We start from the raw sequence: 17,630 nt of genomic DNA on the forward strand, positions 1-17,630 counted from the left end.
GCTGGCGCAGTGCAGAAGAAATCTTGCTAAGCCTCATCCAGAGTCTTGACCAAATGTCTGGCTGGAATAAACCTCTCTGCTTCTCAAACCAAAATCAACAAGAACCTGGGCTTCAGAAAAGGAGTTTTTGCCTCCATTTAATATTTTGCTATAATATGCTTTTTTTGAGCATCTTCAGAGTGACAGTCTGGGAGTAAACAGAACTGAGCATTGTAAAGTAAAATTTCATTCAAGCAAATTCAATATTGATGTTATTTTTCTGAAACTCTTTGTTTCTTTTGGGCTTTAAACACTTTCAGCTAAACTAGATGAGGAGCCTCAATCAGTCTACGGAACACCATATCCTACAAGGGGCTAAGCAGTACCTTTCATGGAACAGTGACATACTTGTGCCACTATTGCTTGAATTTTTATAATGAAAGAACAAAAAACCCACCACATCTGATTTAAAAGGCAGAGGTAAAGAAAGGAACTACGAAACAGCAGATGTACTGCAGACATCCCCCCAGAGCAGACTGTATGGAAAGGCACCTCACAGCAACCATTTCTCTGTCTGACGAGGAGCTGGTCCCCATGAATTGTGCCCTTAGCTGAAACTCTGGAAACAACCCTGATTTCTGCTTCCAGTTACATAACTGTGCACATAGGTTTCTCTGTGGGTCTCTCCACTGTGTTATATTGCTTTCCCATCACGGAATGATAGTGCCTGCAGTCGTGGCTGAAAATAACAACCAACCAACCAACAAACCCAACAACAACAACAAAAAACCAAACCATCACCAAAAAAAAAAGCCAAACCAAAAGCACCAACCCCACAAACAACAAAAAGCCACAAAGCTAAAAAAAACACCCCAAAGTCATCCTGATTTAATACCAGATTCCCCCTCCCCCTGCTTTAAATGGCTTTTCACCCTCAGCTTACTTTCTTAGAAAGCCTTGGAATAGCCCATTCCTATCCCCAAAAGGCTGCTATATATTAAGATGTCTTCTTTTTAGCCTTGCATTCACAGGGAGTGACAGTTCATAGACTAATGAGTTCAAATAGGACCCAGTTTCAGCTGTTCTTCTAGCAAATGTTTCTGGGACCTAAATACTTGTTGTTGATCACTCTAGCATTTAGTAAAATATTTTGTGAAATAATTCCAACACTCCTGGCCAGAGCATAACCACTTTCTAGTCCTCCAGAGTAGCAGCAATCAGATTTTAGTTCAAAAGTCAATTTTCTGTGTGGTATCTGGACTCGGCTTTTACAATCAAAATGTTAAGGGAGATCCTCCTTACTGACAACATATCTAATAACCTAAATTTCATGTCATTAAACTCTTTGACATTTTGCTGCCTTCTAGAATGATTCAAAAGAATAACCTCTTCCCTGATATTAAAAGTTTTCAAACAAATCCTTCTGTAACCACAGAAAATGATAGTCTTACGTTTCCCACTTTAATACTAACATGAAATGCAAATACTTAGAAATAATGGAGCATTAAAGTAATGAAGTCTGGCACTAAACAGTCAAGACACTTCTAAAGATAAGGAAGCTGCCAAAATTTTTGATTCACTGCAACAGGTGCCATATACATGTAACAATATACATTAATAATTGGGATCATATTCTTGGTTTTAAACAAATGCAACCTCTCCCATGCACTCTCAGAAAACATAAAGTACAACTGCATTTTAAAAGATTAAAATGATCTTTCAGCTCAGACGTACCTGCAAGATACAGCTCATGATATCAGATGCAATTTTTGCATGTGGTGTGTCCTCATCTTTTCCAGAAGGCTTCAGGTTGTGTTCTAGACACGACTCCCAGAGAGCCACGAGGGCCTTCCCGTGCTTTTCTATGGATGCTGTCTCCCTGATGGCAGTGGTGATGCGAGTGATGCAGATTTCCACCACAGCCTGGTCATTGTCATTGGTCTGGTAGTCCTGGTTCAAATGAAAAGATATTTGCCAACGAATGCCCATCCTTTTCAAGGAGCCTGCAAAGTTAGCCTGAAGACATTAATTTTTCGTAACTGTCCGGTGTCCACTTTCTCACCTCCACCTTTCCAACAAACATTTAGTGTGATTAGATACATAAATCAGTCATCCCATAGACAATTCACTGATTTAGGCCTTAATTCTTGTTATTTTAAAGGTATGGATTATGTTAACAAATTATTTTTAGGAGTTTGTCTTGAAGCATTGCGTTTTTGACCAGGGATTGGAGCCACACAGACCTCTCATCCCACAACTGTCCTAAAATTGAAACTGGAATTGTTATATCCACGATAGATGTAGCCAAATGCAGGGCCCCGAATATTTCACATCATGTTAAGTCCCTGATGTAAACACAGTTAGTTTCAATTAGTATCAATGTAACATAATTTATCATAAAATCCTGTAATCCCCCATAATAACTGTCACAGATGCCACACGGATGTGAAATGGCAGTGCTTTGCTGTAACTTAAGACCCAGAATACACAATTACTGTCCCTTGGCCTAACTCTTGCTTTTCCACCCTAAAAACTAATTAAGATAGAAGACAGACTGATGTATTAATCAAAAGTCATTGTTTTCACTAGATAAAGCATGGTCATTTTTAAAGGGCTGGAGCCAGGTTCAGGACTAGCTTGCAGAAGTGCAGCTCCAGGGTTAGCCCTGGGGACTCTGCGCTGCAACATTTGGGTCTGCCTCAAAGCAGTTCTCTGCCTTTATTCACAGCTAGCCTTTTACATGCTTTGCCTGGCGTGACAGAAAAATCCAGGCACTTATTAAAGAAAACAAAACACTTACACTTTTTCGTTTGTATAGGATTACCTATTGATAAGGGGGTGAACAAATTAACAGCTGCTGGCTGGGACGGCACAAGAGTGAACCCCTGGCAAGAGTCGCAGTCGCTGGCTGCGCGGGGACACGGAGGGCAGAGCGGTCCTGTCTGCACTGCTGTGAAACTCCTCACATTTGGGGAAAAACATATGTCAAATCCGGACTGCTCAGACTGCAGGCAGGGGCAGCGCTGGAGCAGCTCCCCGATCTCCAGAGCCCTCTGGTGGGAATCCCCGCTCAGCAGCTCGGAGGTGGGGGACAGCTCTGCAGGATGCTTTAGCTACTTAATGCAGACCGGTGTGTTTGTGAAAACATTTTGTAGCAAATTCAGGCCTTTCCTCGCCAAAAGTGTATTCGGGGGAATCTGTGTAAGATTCCTGATAATCTGCAGCTAGGTGAGTCGAAGTACATCACAAACAGCAGAGGCAATGGCCATAATAACTTGATTAATGTTCTGAGAAACTGTGCAGATGTAATTGCTGTCAAAGAAGCGACCAAAGAGAAGAGCCAGCGTACAGTGGCTGTCCTGATGGATGAGTCGGTTCTTGTTGCAACCAGCAACACCATGATCAATGCTCTGAGAGTCAGGGGTTTGAACATTGCCAAAACTGATTTCTATAATGATGTGCTATATGAAGTGTCAGAAAAGTGCAGTTGTGAGAACATGTAGGTGTTGCTAATTCCATATCCTAAGGCTCAAAAAAAGATTTTCCCTTCCCTTCAGCAGACTGGAAGCAGGAAGGATAAAGAACTTTTTTTTTTTTGGATAGCACTTTAAAGAGTTTACCAAAATCCGTGAATCTACCATCATTCAGAACACTTTCTGCTGCAGACAGAATATATACCATGTACCTGTAACCTCCTGTTAATCTTCAATAAGCCTTAAATAACTATTTAACTAAAATTATTATAAAGATGAACCTGAAATATCTTTAAAAGAAATCTAGCAAGTGGGAACTGGATTTGTTTACCACATTTTTAAATCTTACACTTTGCTCAGAAATCTTGAGGATTTTTTATAAACTTAAACTGTGTATGTCCCTGTCTTTAATATTTTACTTATACTTTTAATCTCATAAAAAAGTATTAAAGGTTGTGTTTCACTTACCGCAGATGAACTGATTATTCTTATTTGTTCAAGAGCTTCTGAGAGGCTTCCTTCGATTTCAGCATCCTCTAAGGAGAACAGATCCCCTGCACGTGAAAGGTCCTTTTGTGCCAAAACCAGCCCAAACAGATGATGCATGGCTGTGTTCGCTGCCACTCAGCCGGACCTCTGCACGCACCGCATGCATGAACGACTCAGATCAGGACAGAATGGAAACAATCCTGTAGACTGGCAATCAACTTAATATGAAGAATAAATCCTGGGCATATTTCAGGACTTCCTTGGCCCCAGTCTAAAAGGGGGGAGGGAAAGAGGGGAATTAGCAAATGCATTGACTGTCATATTCCAGTTTAGCAATGATTTTTTAAATGGTGTATGCAAGCAGATTCAGGATCCCCTGATCCAGGGACATCCTTAAGCATGTACCACGAACTGCATGTTGAAGGACCTTTTGCCCTCAAACACTAAATAGCTTAAAATTAGCTAAATAATACATAACTTTTAATAAATAAAACCAAGGTGGTTTTTTTTTTTTTTCATTTCAATGCATATCACCTGAGCAGGATGGTGACTGGACTAACTGATAAGGATTACAAACTGCCTTTCTGTGGTAGTAGCAGAGCAGAGCTAGAGGAGGCGGGTGAAGCCACTTCGGTTTGTTTTCTGGGTTGTTGTGTTTTGCCTCCAGAAATACACTATTAGCAAGATTAAGAAGATAATGATTTTTGTTTAGAAAAGCAGTCAGTTTTGTTGCCAAAATGATCCCTGCAGTCTTTTCAACTCATGTAAAACAAACACTTGGCTGAGCTGAAACTATGCGCTTCTCCTTGTCTGGGGAATTTAACAGAAGCCAAGCCAAGTGGGGCTGGGCTCGGCACCACACACACTCATGAAAGAGGAGAGTCCTGCACTTGTGCTCCAAAACTTTTGGTGTTTAAAGCAGACACAGACAAGACATTTGCCTTTATCATAGGAGAAGTTTCTTTTTTTCTACATTTCAGAAATGCTTTTTTTTATTCTAAGATTGCCAGGACTTGCCTCATGCTGATGGGTCCCCTCTGCTCATACATCTTTGAAGTGAGGGTCTTCTCGGCCAACCTCAGTGCATATGAGAAAGGGACCAACAGCACAGGGTCCTTCAAGGCCAGAACATCCCACAGGGCTTGGACACCCTCCTTGGAGGGTTTGTACTCGCCAAGACACGTAAAACTCCATGAAGGCAGAAAATGTCTGTCCTTGAGTCTTCCAAGGGTCTCCATGATAGCCCTACCAGTAGGAACAGAACAAGGGCAGTCCCTCCTCCCTCCACTCCCAGTTGTACTGCACTTCTTCCATCCTTTCCCACCAAAACTATTTATGATGACAAAGAAACCCAGCAAGACACAATTTCTCAGCCCCAAAGAGCACCTTTAAGCGTGGGGCCCTCCATGGGCTGCTGGCACTTCAGGCAGAGCTGCAAGGGAAGTGGGGCGGTGGAAGACCAGAAGGCTGTGCTGCCATCCAGTGAGACAGGCTGGAGAGCTGGGCCGAGGGGAACCTGATGAAATTCAACAAGAGCAAGTGCAAGGTCCTGCACCTGGGTGGGAACAACCCCATGCACCAGTACAGGCTGGGGGCTGAACCACTGGAAAGCAGCTCTGTTGAGAAGGACCTGGGAGTGCTGGTGGACAACAAGCTGACCATGAGCCAGCAACGTGCCCTTGTGGCCAAGAAGGCCAACGGTATCCTGGGGTGCATTAAAAGGAGTGTGGCCAGCAGGTCAAGAGAGGTTATCCTCCCCCTCTACTCTGCCCTGGTGAGACCACATTTGGAGTACTGTCTCCAGTGTCGGCACCCCAGTTTAAGAAGGATGTGGAACTGCTTGAGCAAGTCCAGCAGAGAGCTACCAAGATGGTCAGGGGGCTGGAGCATCTCCCTTATGAGGAAAGGCTGAGAGACCCGGGTATGTTCAGCCTGGAGAAGAAAAGACTGAGGGAGGATCTAATAAATACCTATAAATATCTAAAGGGTGGGTGTCAGGATGATGGGACTAGGCTCTTTTCAATAGTGCCCAACGACAGGCCAAGGGGCAATGGGCACAAGTTGGAACACAGGGAGTTCCACCTCAATATGGGAAAAAACCCCTTCCCTGGGCGGGTGCCAGAGCAGTGGCACAGGCTGCCCGGGGAGGCTGTGGGGTCCCTTCCCTGGAGACATTCACCCCCTGCCTGGACGCGGTCCTGTGCCCCTGCTCTGGGTGTCCCTGCTCACGCAGGGGGTTGGACAAGATGATCTCCAGAGGTCCCTTCCAACCCCTGCCATTCTGGGATTCTGTGAAGAGCCTGCTGCTTGAGACCCTGCTGAGAATGGGGTGAACCACACAGAGGGCATTCACCAGCACTCACAGCAGCCATGCTGGCTAGAAGTACACTGAGCTTCTGCCAGCCAAAGGTGATGCAAAGACACATATCACCATGGCCCTGTGTGAGCTCAGATGCACATGAAAGGAGAGGTTACAAATGGGAATGCCTCTGTGTCCGGGGAAGATGCTGCACAGTTCAACGACCTCACCCCACACAAACTCTGCTCGATGGTCACCTCAAGCTCCCTTTAGCTGTAACTGCATCTGTGTTGGCTATCTTTCACTACACAGGTGATCATTCTCACTCCTTCAACACCGACATCTTCCGCATCATCAGTATTTTCTCCACGATGAAGCATGTGGAGATAAACACAGTATCATTCCGAGAAACTACAAAGTAGGCTGTTGTTAGATGCTGTTTTGTCTTTCTGAACTGAAGTAAACATACCTAAATGTAAAGGACATACACATATATACATTTGTATAAATGTGTATGTCCTTTATATTTAGGTACACAACAATCGAAATAAAGTTTCAGCTTAGCCACTAGTGGCTGTCTTTGCAGGAATACAACAGATACATGACTATCCAGCTGACAAAATTATGACATCAAGGTAGGCACACACTAAATATGACACCTATTAGTTCAAGAGTTTGAGTTAACTTCAAATGTTATGCATTGGAAAAGCAGTTATTAGAACTGGATCAGTCTGCCTTTGTTTGTGCACATCGCTTAAATGACCTAGTCTGTGATTCCAATGAGTAAAATTTCCCTGTAGCAGAGCAAAGAGGAATACAGAGGAAAGAGAAATGTCTGAGATTGGACATATATTAGTTGAAGTAAAAATATAGGAGAAAAGGGAATCTTATGAAAAATAGGCTATTTGTAATCTGGACAGAGTAGTGAAAAGGCTGGGTAAGTGGGACAAATTAAGGACTCAAGCATTACCACATTTTCCATGCAGCCTTGCATTACATGAACCTGCTGCAGCAGCGTACAGCCACAGTCACCCCGATGGCATGTGCCAAACGGGCAGGCAGAGAACTCCTGCCTGCTGGAGCACTTGGCGGCCTGCAGGTAGCTCTGTGCAGATGTGTATTTAACACAGGCATAGCTTAACATAAGAACACGTATTAAAATAAAAACATTATGTCACAAACAAAAACTTTCCCTCTGTCTTCACTTATTAATCTAATACAGAATATTTACTGATTTTTGAGGCTAGGAAGAGATCTACCAAGGATGACTTCCAGATGGACCGTGTGGACTCACAGCCAATTCCTCTAGGTTCTTCTCTTGAGTTGATGAACAAAGTACTACACTGTGACAAACTAGATCACTTATTTGAGATACAGAGTTTCCTTAATCCCTGTTTCTCTGTTCTTTGCTATTTTTCAGGGAAAAAACCTAAAAATGTCAAATAAGGGGCAAAACCAATGCAAAACACTGAGAACCTTCTGGAAATAACTCAGTGAAACAATATCTATTTTAATAGCATAGACAGCACCTTGCACTTGATCTGCCATAAACCCGACTGTAAGGGTTTTTTTAATTTTCCCAAATCTATCGATATCATTACACAGGACTTTTTGTCTAATTATTTGCAAGAAGACAGAAGCAGAAAAGAGCTAATAAGGTTGCAAACCCCGAAGCACAACAGGCTAGATCCTCCTGACAATTGCTATGGCAGAAATCATCAGACACGGAACTGAAGGGGATGGTGGAAGTACAGAGGGGATTGGGCCCGTCATAGTCATACTCAGCAATTCTCAAATTCAAAACTAAAGGTTCAAAAAGCCACAGACACAAACTGATTTTTGTTTTACCTGTTCATTATTCCACAACGACATCCTCAATGATGGTTACAGGTGCAAAGCTTGTGTTCTTGGAAACAAAGCCTGTCCATTTGCTTTGCTCTCCTGCTACCCTAGGCAGCATCCGAGGGCACAGCAAGTGGAAAGCTGGGGAATCGGGTGGCAAGCAGTGAACCTGAAGCTGTTAATTGCAGTGCCAGGAGTAAGGCATTTCAGGAATGCAGACTAAAGCAGCCTAAAAGTTACCAATGGCTCCATCAGGTGACTAAAGGAACCTAAACACAGAAAGGCCTTATCTCTGAATGAAACTCTGTTTCTAGGACAAAATACAAAGCCTGCTCCACTTGAGAGCAGTTGTTTTTAATAGAGAAAACAGGACTCTCTGTGTTAGTGGAAAGCTATCCTTCCCTGGGAAGAAGGTAAAAAAAAAACCCTCAGTAAGCTCACACTGTTTGAAAGGAAAAGAACAAGTGAACAAACTTGCTACAGAAGAGATTTTCTGTCCAAAGGAATAAAAGCTATCATTCTGTAACACTTTACATGAATACAAAAGAGGGCCTGAAGTTTGCTTTGGCTTTTAACATTACTCTCATAAGCAGCACAGCAAAATCTGTGCACATATTTTAGAAAAATGCTCTAGCAACGGAGATCCATTTGAACCCTCCCTTTGATCAGCTGCCCTGAAACACAGCAGTCCCTTCTCGGCCTTCTGCAAATTACATTCTACTCGATGTGCTTCTGCAGAAGAAGAGTTTCTCGGGAAGGCCCTCTTCTCTACCTGATGAACAGACACTTTTCATGGAAGTTTTACAGACAACTCTAACGACAATACAGAAAAACATTTACTTACTATAAGCTCTTTGAAATGGAATTATAGCAAATCTTCTTAACATTTACATTACATAACAGAGCTGAAAATACTTTTCTTGCGTAGGTCTTAAAAGGAGATAATTGTCCCTTAAGCATCTCCTGCTCACTACAAGATTTTTTCCTACTTATAGGTATCTGGCACTGAGTAAAATGAAAAACATAATACATGTATCTTCTAAAATGTCATCTTTTTACAATTTTTTTTTTCATTAAAAAGGGCCAGTCATTTATCGGACGATAAAATTGCATCAGAATATGGTTCCTGAGATGCCTTATTACCTTGACTCCACATCACCTATCCGTACCTTATTCAGAAAGGACAGAGATTACTGTGTCTGTCAGATCAGTGTCTGAGACAGATCAGACTTATATTTGTGTCCCATGTACACAAACAATGGAAAAGAGGCAAACGGTCTTGCCAAAGTTTGTATATCCTGTGTGTCTCCCCATCAGCACAGTGTCTGTGGGGGTTCACAACAGGGATCCATACCTACCTATGGTCAAAACGTTGAAACAAAGCAGTGAATCCAACTCGTGTAATGAACTTCAAGTCATCATTATGCAGGCAAAAAATACTCAGCTTGTAACATAGGCCATTTCCACTCGTTCGCGGTGCAGTCCCACATCTAATTCAAAGTTTTGATTCTGACTTTTAACATCCAGTTTCCCTTTTCATGACAAGCTGAAAGAGCCATACATTCCCTGGGACCTTGAAGCTGTTCCACTCCAAGGTGAGTCTCTCAACTTGCTGGAGGCACAGCTTTCTTACCAAAGCTCCTTATCAGAAGCAATCAGAATAAAAGCTAGCCTGACAGGTTTCAGAGCTTGAAGCAACTGAATTGGTCTGTTTGCAAAATAATTCCCCCAATAAAAGATGATTAACAATAAAAATTCCATGTAAAAGGGCAGTTGGACCTAAAGGCATCCAAAAGCCAATTGAACTTTGAGCTAAAAGACTGTCTTACAGTTTTATCAGGAACTCAGATTCTGCAGAATGACATTAGAAGGACCAAAAAAAAAAAACCAACCTCAAACCATTTTTACATTTATAGTGAAGGAAATTCTACAAGAAATCAGAAAAAAATTCCTTAACTTTCAAAAGACTTGAAATTAAAGTATGGTTGCTTGATTTTACCAGATGGTGCTATCCCACTGAAAGCTAAAGCACGACCTTCAAAGAACTGTGCAATGATATTGTTAATCTAGTTCCATGCTAAGCACATAAATCGAGAAACTTCCCCCTCAATATATTTAAGGAATTTTAGGAAACGCAGGCCACGTAGAGTTCATGTTAAGTGAACCTCCCAGTGTTCTTCTAGTTGGTTCACTGCAAAGCAAGAGACAATTAAAACCTTACTATACTGTTGAACCAACCTTGTACATGAACTTACATAATATTGCACTTCAGAAGGACGTTAAGTGCACACAGTACTAAGTCCTGACCTAATGCACCCTTGAAGCAAAATCCGTAACTCACCACCATCAGGGGTAGTCTCTGCAGGCTCTCAAAGCCACCAGCCAGTTGCGGCTGCAAGTACAAACCATCGCCTTGCTGAAGCCGCGCCAAGGACAGATGATATTCCAAACCCAGCATGCAGCCAGGGCTCCCAAGTGGGACCTGGTCACGTTACTCGATTCATTCAGTACTTCCCAAGACCCATTCGCCTCTGTAACACTCAGCTTGCCCTGGGCACCCTGCACAGTTCTCCTGAAATGCTGCAGCACAGCTCCCAGCTGGAGCACTTCCAGCTGGTGCTTCTTTTTCTGTACTGAGGGACCAAGCAACCACAGATGCCAAAACTCTCTGGCATCTTAATATTTAAAGAAATATTAAAGAAAGAAATCTAAATTTTATAAACTGAGCACCTGGTTCAAAAAAGTAACTTAGATTTAAAAGTCAATAAAATTACATAGCAGAGGAAGGTGATCTGAGAATTCCCCTTAAGTGGAGAGACTTGTGTTAAAGGACTGGGAAGCCACAGGTCTTGCTTTACCATGGTGATCTTGGGCAAATCAGAGACCAATGCTTTGACTACCTACAGAAAGGAAAAGAAAAAAAATCAATTTCCTTACCTCACAGACATGTTGCCATGCTTAATACACTGGATTGTATGAAGTGCTTTGGATGCCTGAGATGAAAGACGCTATAGGAAAGTAAAAGCAAAATAGTATTAGTAACTCTTTGCCTTTTCAGCACTCTGCATGCAGACTATAAAATATATGCTGCATGATACCTCCAGGAATACCACTGTGTATTTTGCCAAACAGGGTTTAATATTTAGGACCTGGTCCCATAAAAAACAAACAGGACGGCAGCGCTACTAAACCCTGTGGGAGCTTGTGATGTTATTCACACATGCATGGACTGAACAAAGCGAGGTTTAGATTTCCATTCTCTCTGCGGGTGGGGACAAATGTTTTCAACAACTGCATATTTAGCTTTATTTTTCTTTTCCATGAATGGGAGGAAGATTAGAATAATCTCCAAAGCAAACTTTTATTCTGGGCATATGATAGGATTCCCTTCTCTTGAAATCCTTCTCCACCATCTCACAGGGAAAATCTGTTTTGTGGAATTACAAGAAGTATGTTTCAAACAGTTACAGAAGTTTGTAATATCTCCAAGACTGCTGGATACTTCCTTCCCCACATGCCCCCATCCTGGAAAAAACGAAAGCCTGGATACATTTCCTGGTTATTTTCAGCCTGAAACTTTCCCAAGAACATTCACATATGGAATATATGGACAGAATATTGCAAGATATTTCAGAGAGCTTTCCCCCTCTGTGTTATACTAATAATTTGATTTATTTTTATGTTTGAAAAGCATTTACTCACCAAAATCGAGCAGTCTTTCAAAACTTCTAAATAAAGTTCTCACATTTTTCAGTGAAAGAAAAGGATTAAAGATTATATTGAAAGAGCATCATTTTCACACAGGGTGAATAGACTACAGCAGTTCCCATGGGATCAGCTGCATATATTTAAACTCTTCCCACAAGACAACCATTGTTTCCTACAAGCCTCTCTGGTTTTTTTCTGTCATGACAGGTTTCCACACTTCATGTCATCTAGAAATCCCATGGATGCTGAGCTAGACCAGATGATGAAACAATAAATTATGAAGTCTACTAATTAGGGTAGGGTTAAAAATGTTTTTTGCTAATGAAACACCTTGCTGCAGCCCTGGGAGCTGTGAACTGACTTGCTCTCAACATCCAGTTCCTATACACAAGGAAGCAGTATTCTTATTTGAGGCAACTGCAAAATAATCAGAGGAATTATAGAGATTCTTTTAAGATCTGTCTCTCCTACCAGAACTGCAGGGCTATATCACTATCTTCAGTTTGAAGTAAGTTCAGTGTTCTTCCTAGATGTGTAAACCATCACGTAAATATTCTCCCCTGCGATAAACTGCCTTAATCAGTAGGTTTTACAGGTCAGATGCTGCTTTAAGTGAATCAGATTTCACAGATCTCCGAGACAATTCTGGCTGCACAACCCATGCAGAGCCCAACTGATGCAGAGTGATAAGAATGTACTCAGAAACTTGCTAAAGTGCTACTTTTGCAAAAAAGAATTTATAACTTGAGCAAATTTACATGTATGTATATGTATCTGCTTGATAACCTATGTGCTGTTGAGACAGTTTTCTACAATTTTCACTGTGTAAGGAGTCACAAAGGTTCATATTTGACTGCTGTTCCAGAACACACCAATGCTATATATAACACTTCATAAGACTTAATATACTTTAAATTCAGTAAGACAGGTTTGTAAGAATTCTATTTCTAAGTATCTTCATGATATTAAAATATTATGCTAAAATAAACAACACACTGCTAATACGGAATAAATTGCTTCATATAACAAATACCAATACACTCATTGTCATGGTGATGCTGTCAAAAGCTGGTCATTTTCAAGTGTTGCTTAATGAGCTTTCATATCTGTGACAAATTTTCAAGACTCTAGTGATGTTAAGGAAAAATAACTTGTTATGAAATTTTATAAAATGTATAAATAAGTATTTCTGTCTAAAGAGAGTGAAAGACTAAATGGAACAGGGCATGAGGGACTACAGGATAGGATCTCTAAGAATGCCATACTGGGAGTGAAAATTGGACTAGAGCAATAAATTCGGAGTTACTGTCCCTCAAAGTCTCCTGAAACAGCAGTCGCTGAACAATCATTGAACATCCCAAGGTTCCTCCCAGGTACCTGGCAGTCCATTCCAGTTTCTCTTCAGCAGACATTTTAATAGGGCCAACAGCTTCCCCAGCCTGCATTTTCAAAGTTTCCCTAAGGTAAGGCAATACTTCTACAGCACTGGGCACAAAGTGCCTCCGGAGCATGGGGAAGAAAGTGAAACATTTGAGCCCCAGGATGAGTCAAGAGCTCTGCAAGATTAATGTACATGCTGTCACACACCACAATACACAGGCACTGCTTTCTCTTTTTGTGGCACTTCAACCTAACTTACAATGTTTTTCACAAGCATCATTGTAATACATCCATACATATAATAACCACAGTTCCTGCATTCACAGAAAAACCAGTAACAGTCACATTATTAAAGACTACATTTCCTACACTCTCAAAAACCTCTTCAATTATTTAATATTTGGATCTGCTACTCAATTTCTTCCCATGCAGTATTTTATTCATTACTGAAAATGTTACATGAATGCATATTTAAGTTAGTTATTCATACCTCTCAGAAGAGAAACCTCTGAAAAACATTAATAATTGAAGGCAAATTGTCGCTCTTTAGAGAAATTCTGATAAAATCCATTACAGTTGTCAGTCCCCCTTCCATCCCCCTGACTCTGGTATGCAAGGCTGCTGGCTCAGTGCACAGCCTTGTCAAACCAACCGTACAGTCTATTCAGTTACCCTGGAGTTGTCATGTGGAATCAAGCAAACAAATATCTTCTCTCCATTTTCCCCATCTCCAGCACTCAAAAACAGATCAGAACTAATTCTTCACAAAGCTTAACTTCAGCAGCAGCTTGAGTGAAAATGCTCTGAGCCTGATATGGAATTTGAATTAGTTAAAAGGATTTATCAACAGCCAGTGGTTACATTCAGTTAATTAATAACTTGCTTAAGAGTAACAAGGAAATTGCAGAAGTTAATATTACTTATGGGGCCTCTTCTCAGAAGTTGGTGAGAAGGCCAGACCCTTTCAGTGTCTTTGGAGGAACGTTAGCCAGAAGAAAATTCAGGAAAGAGTAGGACACTGGAGAAAATGCATCCTTTCACACCCATCGCTTCGCACCAAATTGCAGAACTTCAGCCAGCCCATAGAAAGCATAACTGCCCAGGTGGAACCAGTGCCCAGAACCTACCTGAACACCTCCAAAGATTGGCAGCCATAGCAGAGAAATGATTTCTAAATCATTCCAGCAACATTCTTCACGCAAGCTGAGCATGCTTTCCTTGCACATTAACAACGTCTGTATACTTTTCCCCTTAAATTTTCTTTGATAAATAAATTCCAGATGCCCAACAAATCAACTGTAACTAAAGCCTACCCTAGAGACAGACCCTAAGGATCTTCATGGAACTGATACTTGCTGTGTCCTCCTTCCCTGGGAGAGCCTAGGAGCAAACCCACACCGGGAGTGTCCCAGCACTGACATTTTCTAATAATGGCCAAAGTAACATCAAACGAACCAACTCTCAGAACAGCAAAGTGTAAGGTCAAGCACCCTTAGCCAGCAGCTGGGAGAAAAGAAAGACTGTTTGCCCAGAGATAATGAGGAGGCATGTTTGTACCATTCCTGTTAGGGCTTTTGTCCTTTTGCAATACATAAAGGATTTATAAATTACACAGTTTAAAAAAAAAAAAAAAAAAGAAATTGCTCCATAGAATACGCACTCAGTTGTAGGAGTCCTCAATTCTGATGGCAAATCCTCCAAATAGCTCTTTTGTTCCTGTTCACTCCACCATGGCCTCTGCAACCAAATACAAAATTAATGGTGGGTGAACACATACTTTTAATGATGTTAAGTCATCGTTGTTGTTTTTTTAAATAAAATGCAATTGTGTGTTCTCTACATCTTCCCTTTAACTTAGTATGCATATGAAGAACACAGGTTGCTTCTCTCCTACCTCTATGAGACTGTAAAAAACTTGCAAGCAGATAGCAGAACATAAATATTCTCACTCTAAAAATCATTTTCTAAACAAGAGGTTTAAAAAAAAAAAGGTTTCAAAAGGCAGCATGGTCTAACTAGGAGGAGAGCATAAACAAGGGTCTGGGATTTTACTTCTGCATGTGTAAACTACTTAAGTCATCGTACTGTAGGAATTAAGAGGCTGATTCCTTCACTCACTGCAAGCCTGCTTTTGACTTCTAATAGCAACCAAAGTAATATTTCTCCCCAGTGTCTGACAATATTTTAATTTTTCATGTGCAAGGAAAAGTAGAACAACAAGCTGGTTTTGTACTTACTCAAACACAACCACAGTTGTGGCTAATGACATTCCTCAGAAGATTTTTTTTCTGATAACTATGCTGAAAGGATGAGACTAGTGTTGGCTGCCTTCTCGGACAACCCGTTCTCTTAATGTCATGAGGTGGCCAGGAGAAAGGGGTCCCCCACACAGAATATCTCTTACTCTGAAGTGAATGTGCTCTGCTCCCAGAATCATCTGTACAGTCAGAAAGAAAACCAAGACAGACAGCAGGCTGGGGAATATAAGGCAGCAAAGTAAGGGCTGGGTGAGAGACCCAAACAAGCAAGATGAATTTACTTTATGAAAATAGTTTTTCCCATACTAGAAAAAACTTGGTTTAAACTTTTATTATAATAGCTACAGTAAATTTATGTCCTTTTTAAACAAAGCCCTGAAAATATTTATTTTGTTAGACTTATTTAAATAAACATCCTGTTAAGAAAGAGACATGTTATGGTTCTCTCTCCAACTAATTGGTGAAGAGAAAGAGAATATTCCATATTCATTGCATTTAGCCTAAATGAGTCATGTTATCTTCTACCCAGACAAAGCATTCTCATTTTAATAACAACAATACTGACAGCTACAATACTGTTCTTGCAGAAGTTTGCTTGTAAATAATTAACAATAGTTGTATAATGACAGTGGGTTTTTTGATAGCTCTATTAATTTCACAGTCAGGCTGCAGTCTCTTTAATTTAGGGTATTCATAAAACTCCAACCCCCTCCCAACCTACTAACATAAAAGGCTAATGGAAAAAACAGGTTTACATCCTTGCAGTCTGTCTCAATGCCAAAAATCTGTTGTACACCAACAGTCAACCATGGAAAACCAAGGAGAATAACATAGAAATCACAGATTATACCCTCAAATGGTATACGTGTTTGACTAATAGTTGCCTGATTTTGAAGTTAAAGTCTGCATTGCAATAAATAACAAGTTCACATAGCAAAATTCTGTTCTGTGTTGTAGGACCTCGTGGTCAGTCGCTGGTGGTGGCACTGTCAGAAGACACATTCAGCGCAGGATGGGGCACCACCTATTACTGTCCTTTAGCTATGTGCACTCATGCCTCTCAAAATCTTGCCAAGCAAGACACAGATGAATGTTTTTTTTTAAAAACATATTTTTAAAAACCTGGCAACATTCCTCTGATTCTGATGGAATCAACAAGGACACAAATACCTGAAGGACCTTGAAAATGTTTCCCATATAAGCAAGTTCTTTATCTATCACATGCCATATACTTCACTAATTAACAGCTACATCTTTTACATAGATAATAGAAATTTTGTCCAAGAACTGTAGAGCTGGATGCAATGTTTCCTCTACCATAGTAGGAGATATCCAATTTGATTTTTTCTCCTTCAGATAACACATCCTGGTGTTTCCATTCCTGTGAGGATGAAATATTTTCCTCCACAAATAACAGAGCCTCTCAAAAGCCCACTGAAATTAATGGAGAGACTCTTATTATCATTACAAGGATCTATAGTCTTTAGTTCTCCCAGTAGGTATTTCCTGAAGTTACCTTATGCCCGTTTGCTGTCCCAAAGAAGCAGATAATGACACAGACATTTATTAAGTCATCTTTGGTTTCTATATGGAGCAGGTAACAAGAAGCATTTCTGGACCATGCATTTGACTGGAAGCAAACCAATACTTAGTGTACTTGCATAGTTTCATACAGTAAGTGTAGGATTGTAAACTGTCCTGCCAAATAAGAAAATGTTAGAAGTCAACCTAATATTTCTATCAAACTCCATATTAATTACTAAAGCTATTTTCTAACTATTCTCATTTTTTTCCCTACTAAGTATTGCTTACACTCCAATTACTGGCAAAGCACAGCAATCTTGTTTGATACTTTAAGAATAGCTGTTTATTTCTAAAGGCAAATCCTGTGTACCAAGTCAAAGCTCCTGTTGAAATTAAAAGAGGTTTTCCCTGAATGAAGTCTAAAAACTATAGGATTTAACCCATTGTCTCAGTGGAGCTAGACCCTGCCTCACCACTGTTGCTGTTCGTTAGTCAGGTTCGTAGGTGCTTATTGCCTGGCAGCCCTATCTTGTAACAATACACAGAGCTCATTAGCAGCTGCACTGCTCCAAAAGGCTCATCTGCATCACAAAAGACAACATCTGCTGTGCATCTAGGTGCCATCTTGTTGATAAAGTATATCAGAAATAGAAGAGTTTCATACTCATTTCTTTATAG

The 17,630-nt window shown here is 40.8% G+C and overlaps 1 protein-coding gene across 3 annotated transcripts in view; it reads right to left on the minus strand.

Moving 5' to 3' along the window:
* Positions 1 to 13,955, minus strand: part of VEPH1 (ventricular zone expressed PH domain containing 1) — a 90,902-nt gene extending 76,947 nt beyond the window's left edge. For all 3 annotated transcript variants that reach the window (XR_010373899.1, XM_064457875.1, XM_064457876.1), the window contains exons 1-4: positions 13,661 to 13,955; positions 11,020 to 11,090; positions 3,921 to 4,212; positions 1,714 to 1,929 (exon numbers count right to left, since the gene is read on the minus strand). Coding sequence is in view for 2 of the 3 variants with exons in the window: in XM_064457875.1 (XP_064313945.1) it covers positions 1,714 to 1,929; positions 3,921 to 4,058 (354 nt within the window). In the remaining variant the exon portion in view is untranslated. The remainder of the gene's footprint in view (positions 1 to 1,713; positions 1,930 to 3,920; positions 4,213 to 11,019; positions 11,091 to 13,660) is intronic.
* Between the last annotated feature and the right edge of the window lie 3,675 nt (positions 13,956 to 17,630).

The sequence above is a fragment of the Phalacrocorax carbo genome, chromosome 7, assembly GCF_963921805.1.
Source record: "Phalacrocorax carbo chromosome 7, bPhaCar2.1, whole genome shotgun sequence".
In the NCBI taxonomy this organism is placed as follows: domain Eukaryota; kingdom Metazoa; phylum Chordata; class Aves; order Suliformes; family Phalacrocoracidae; genus Phalacrocorax; species Phalacrocorax carbo.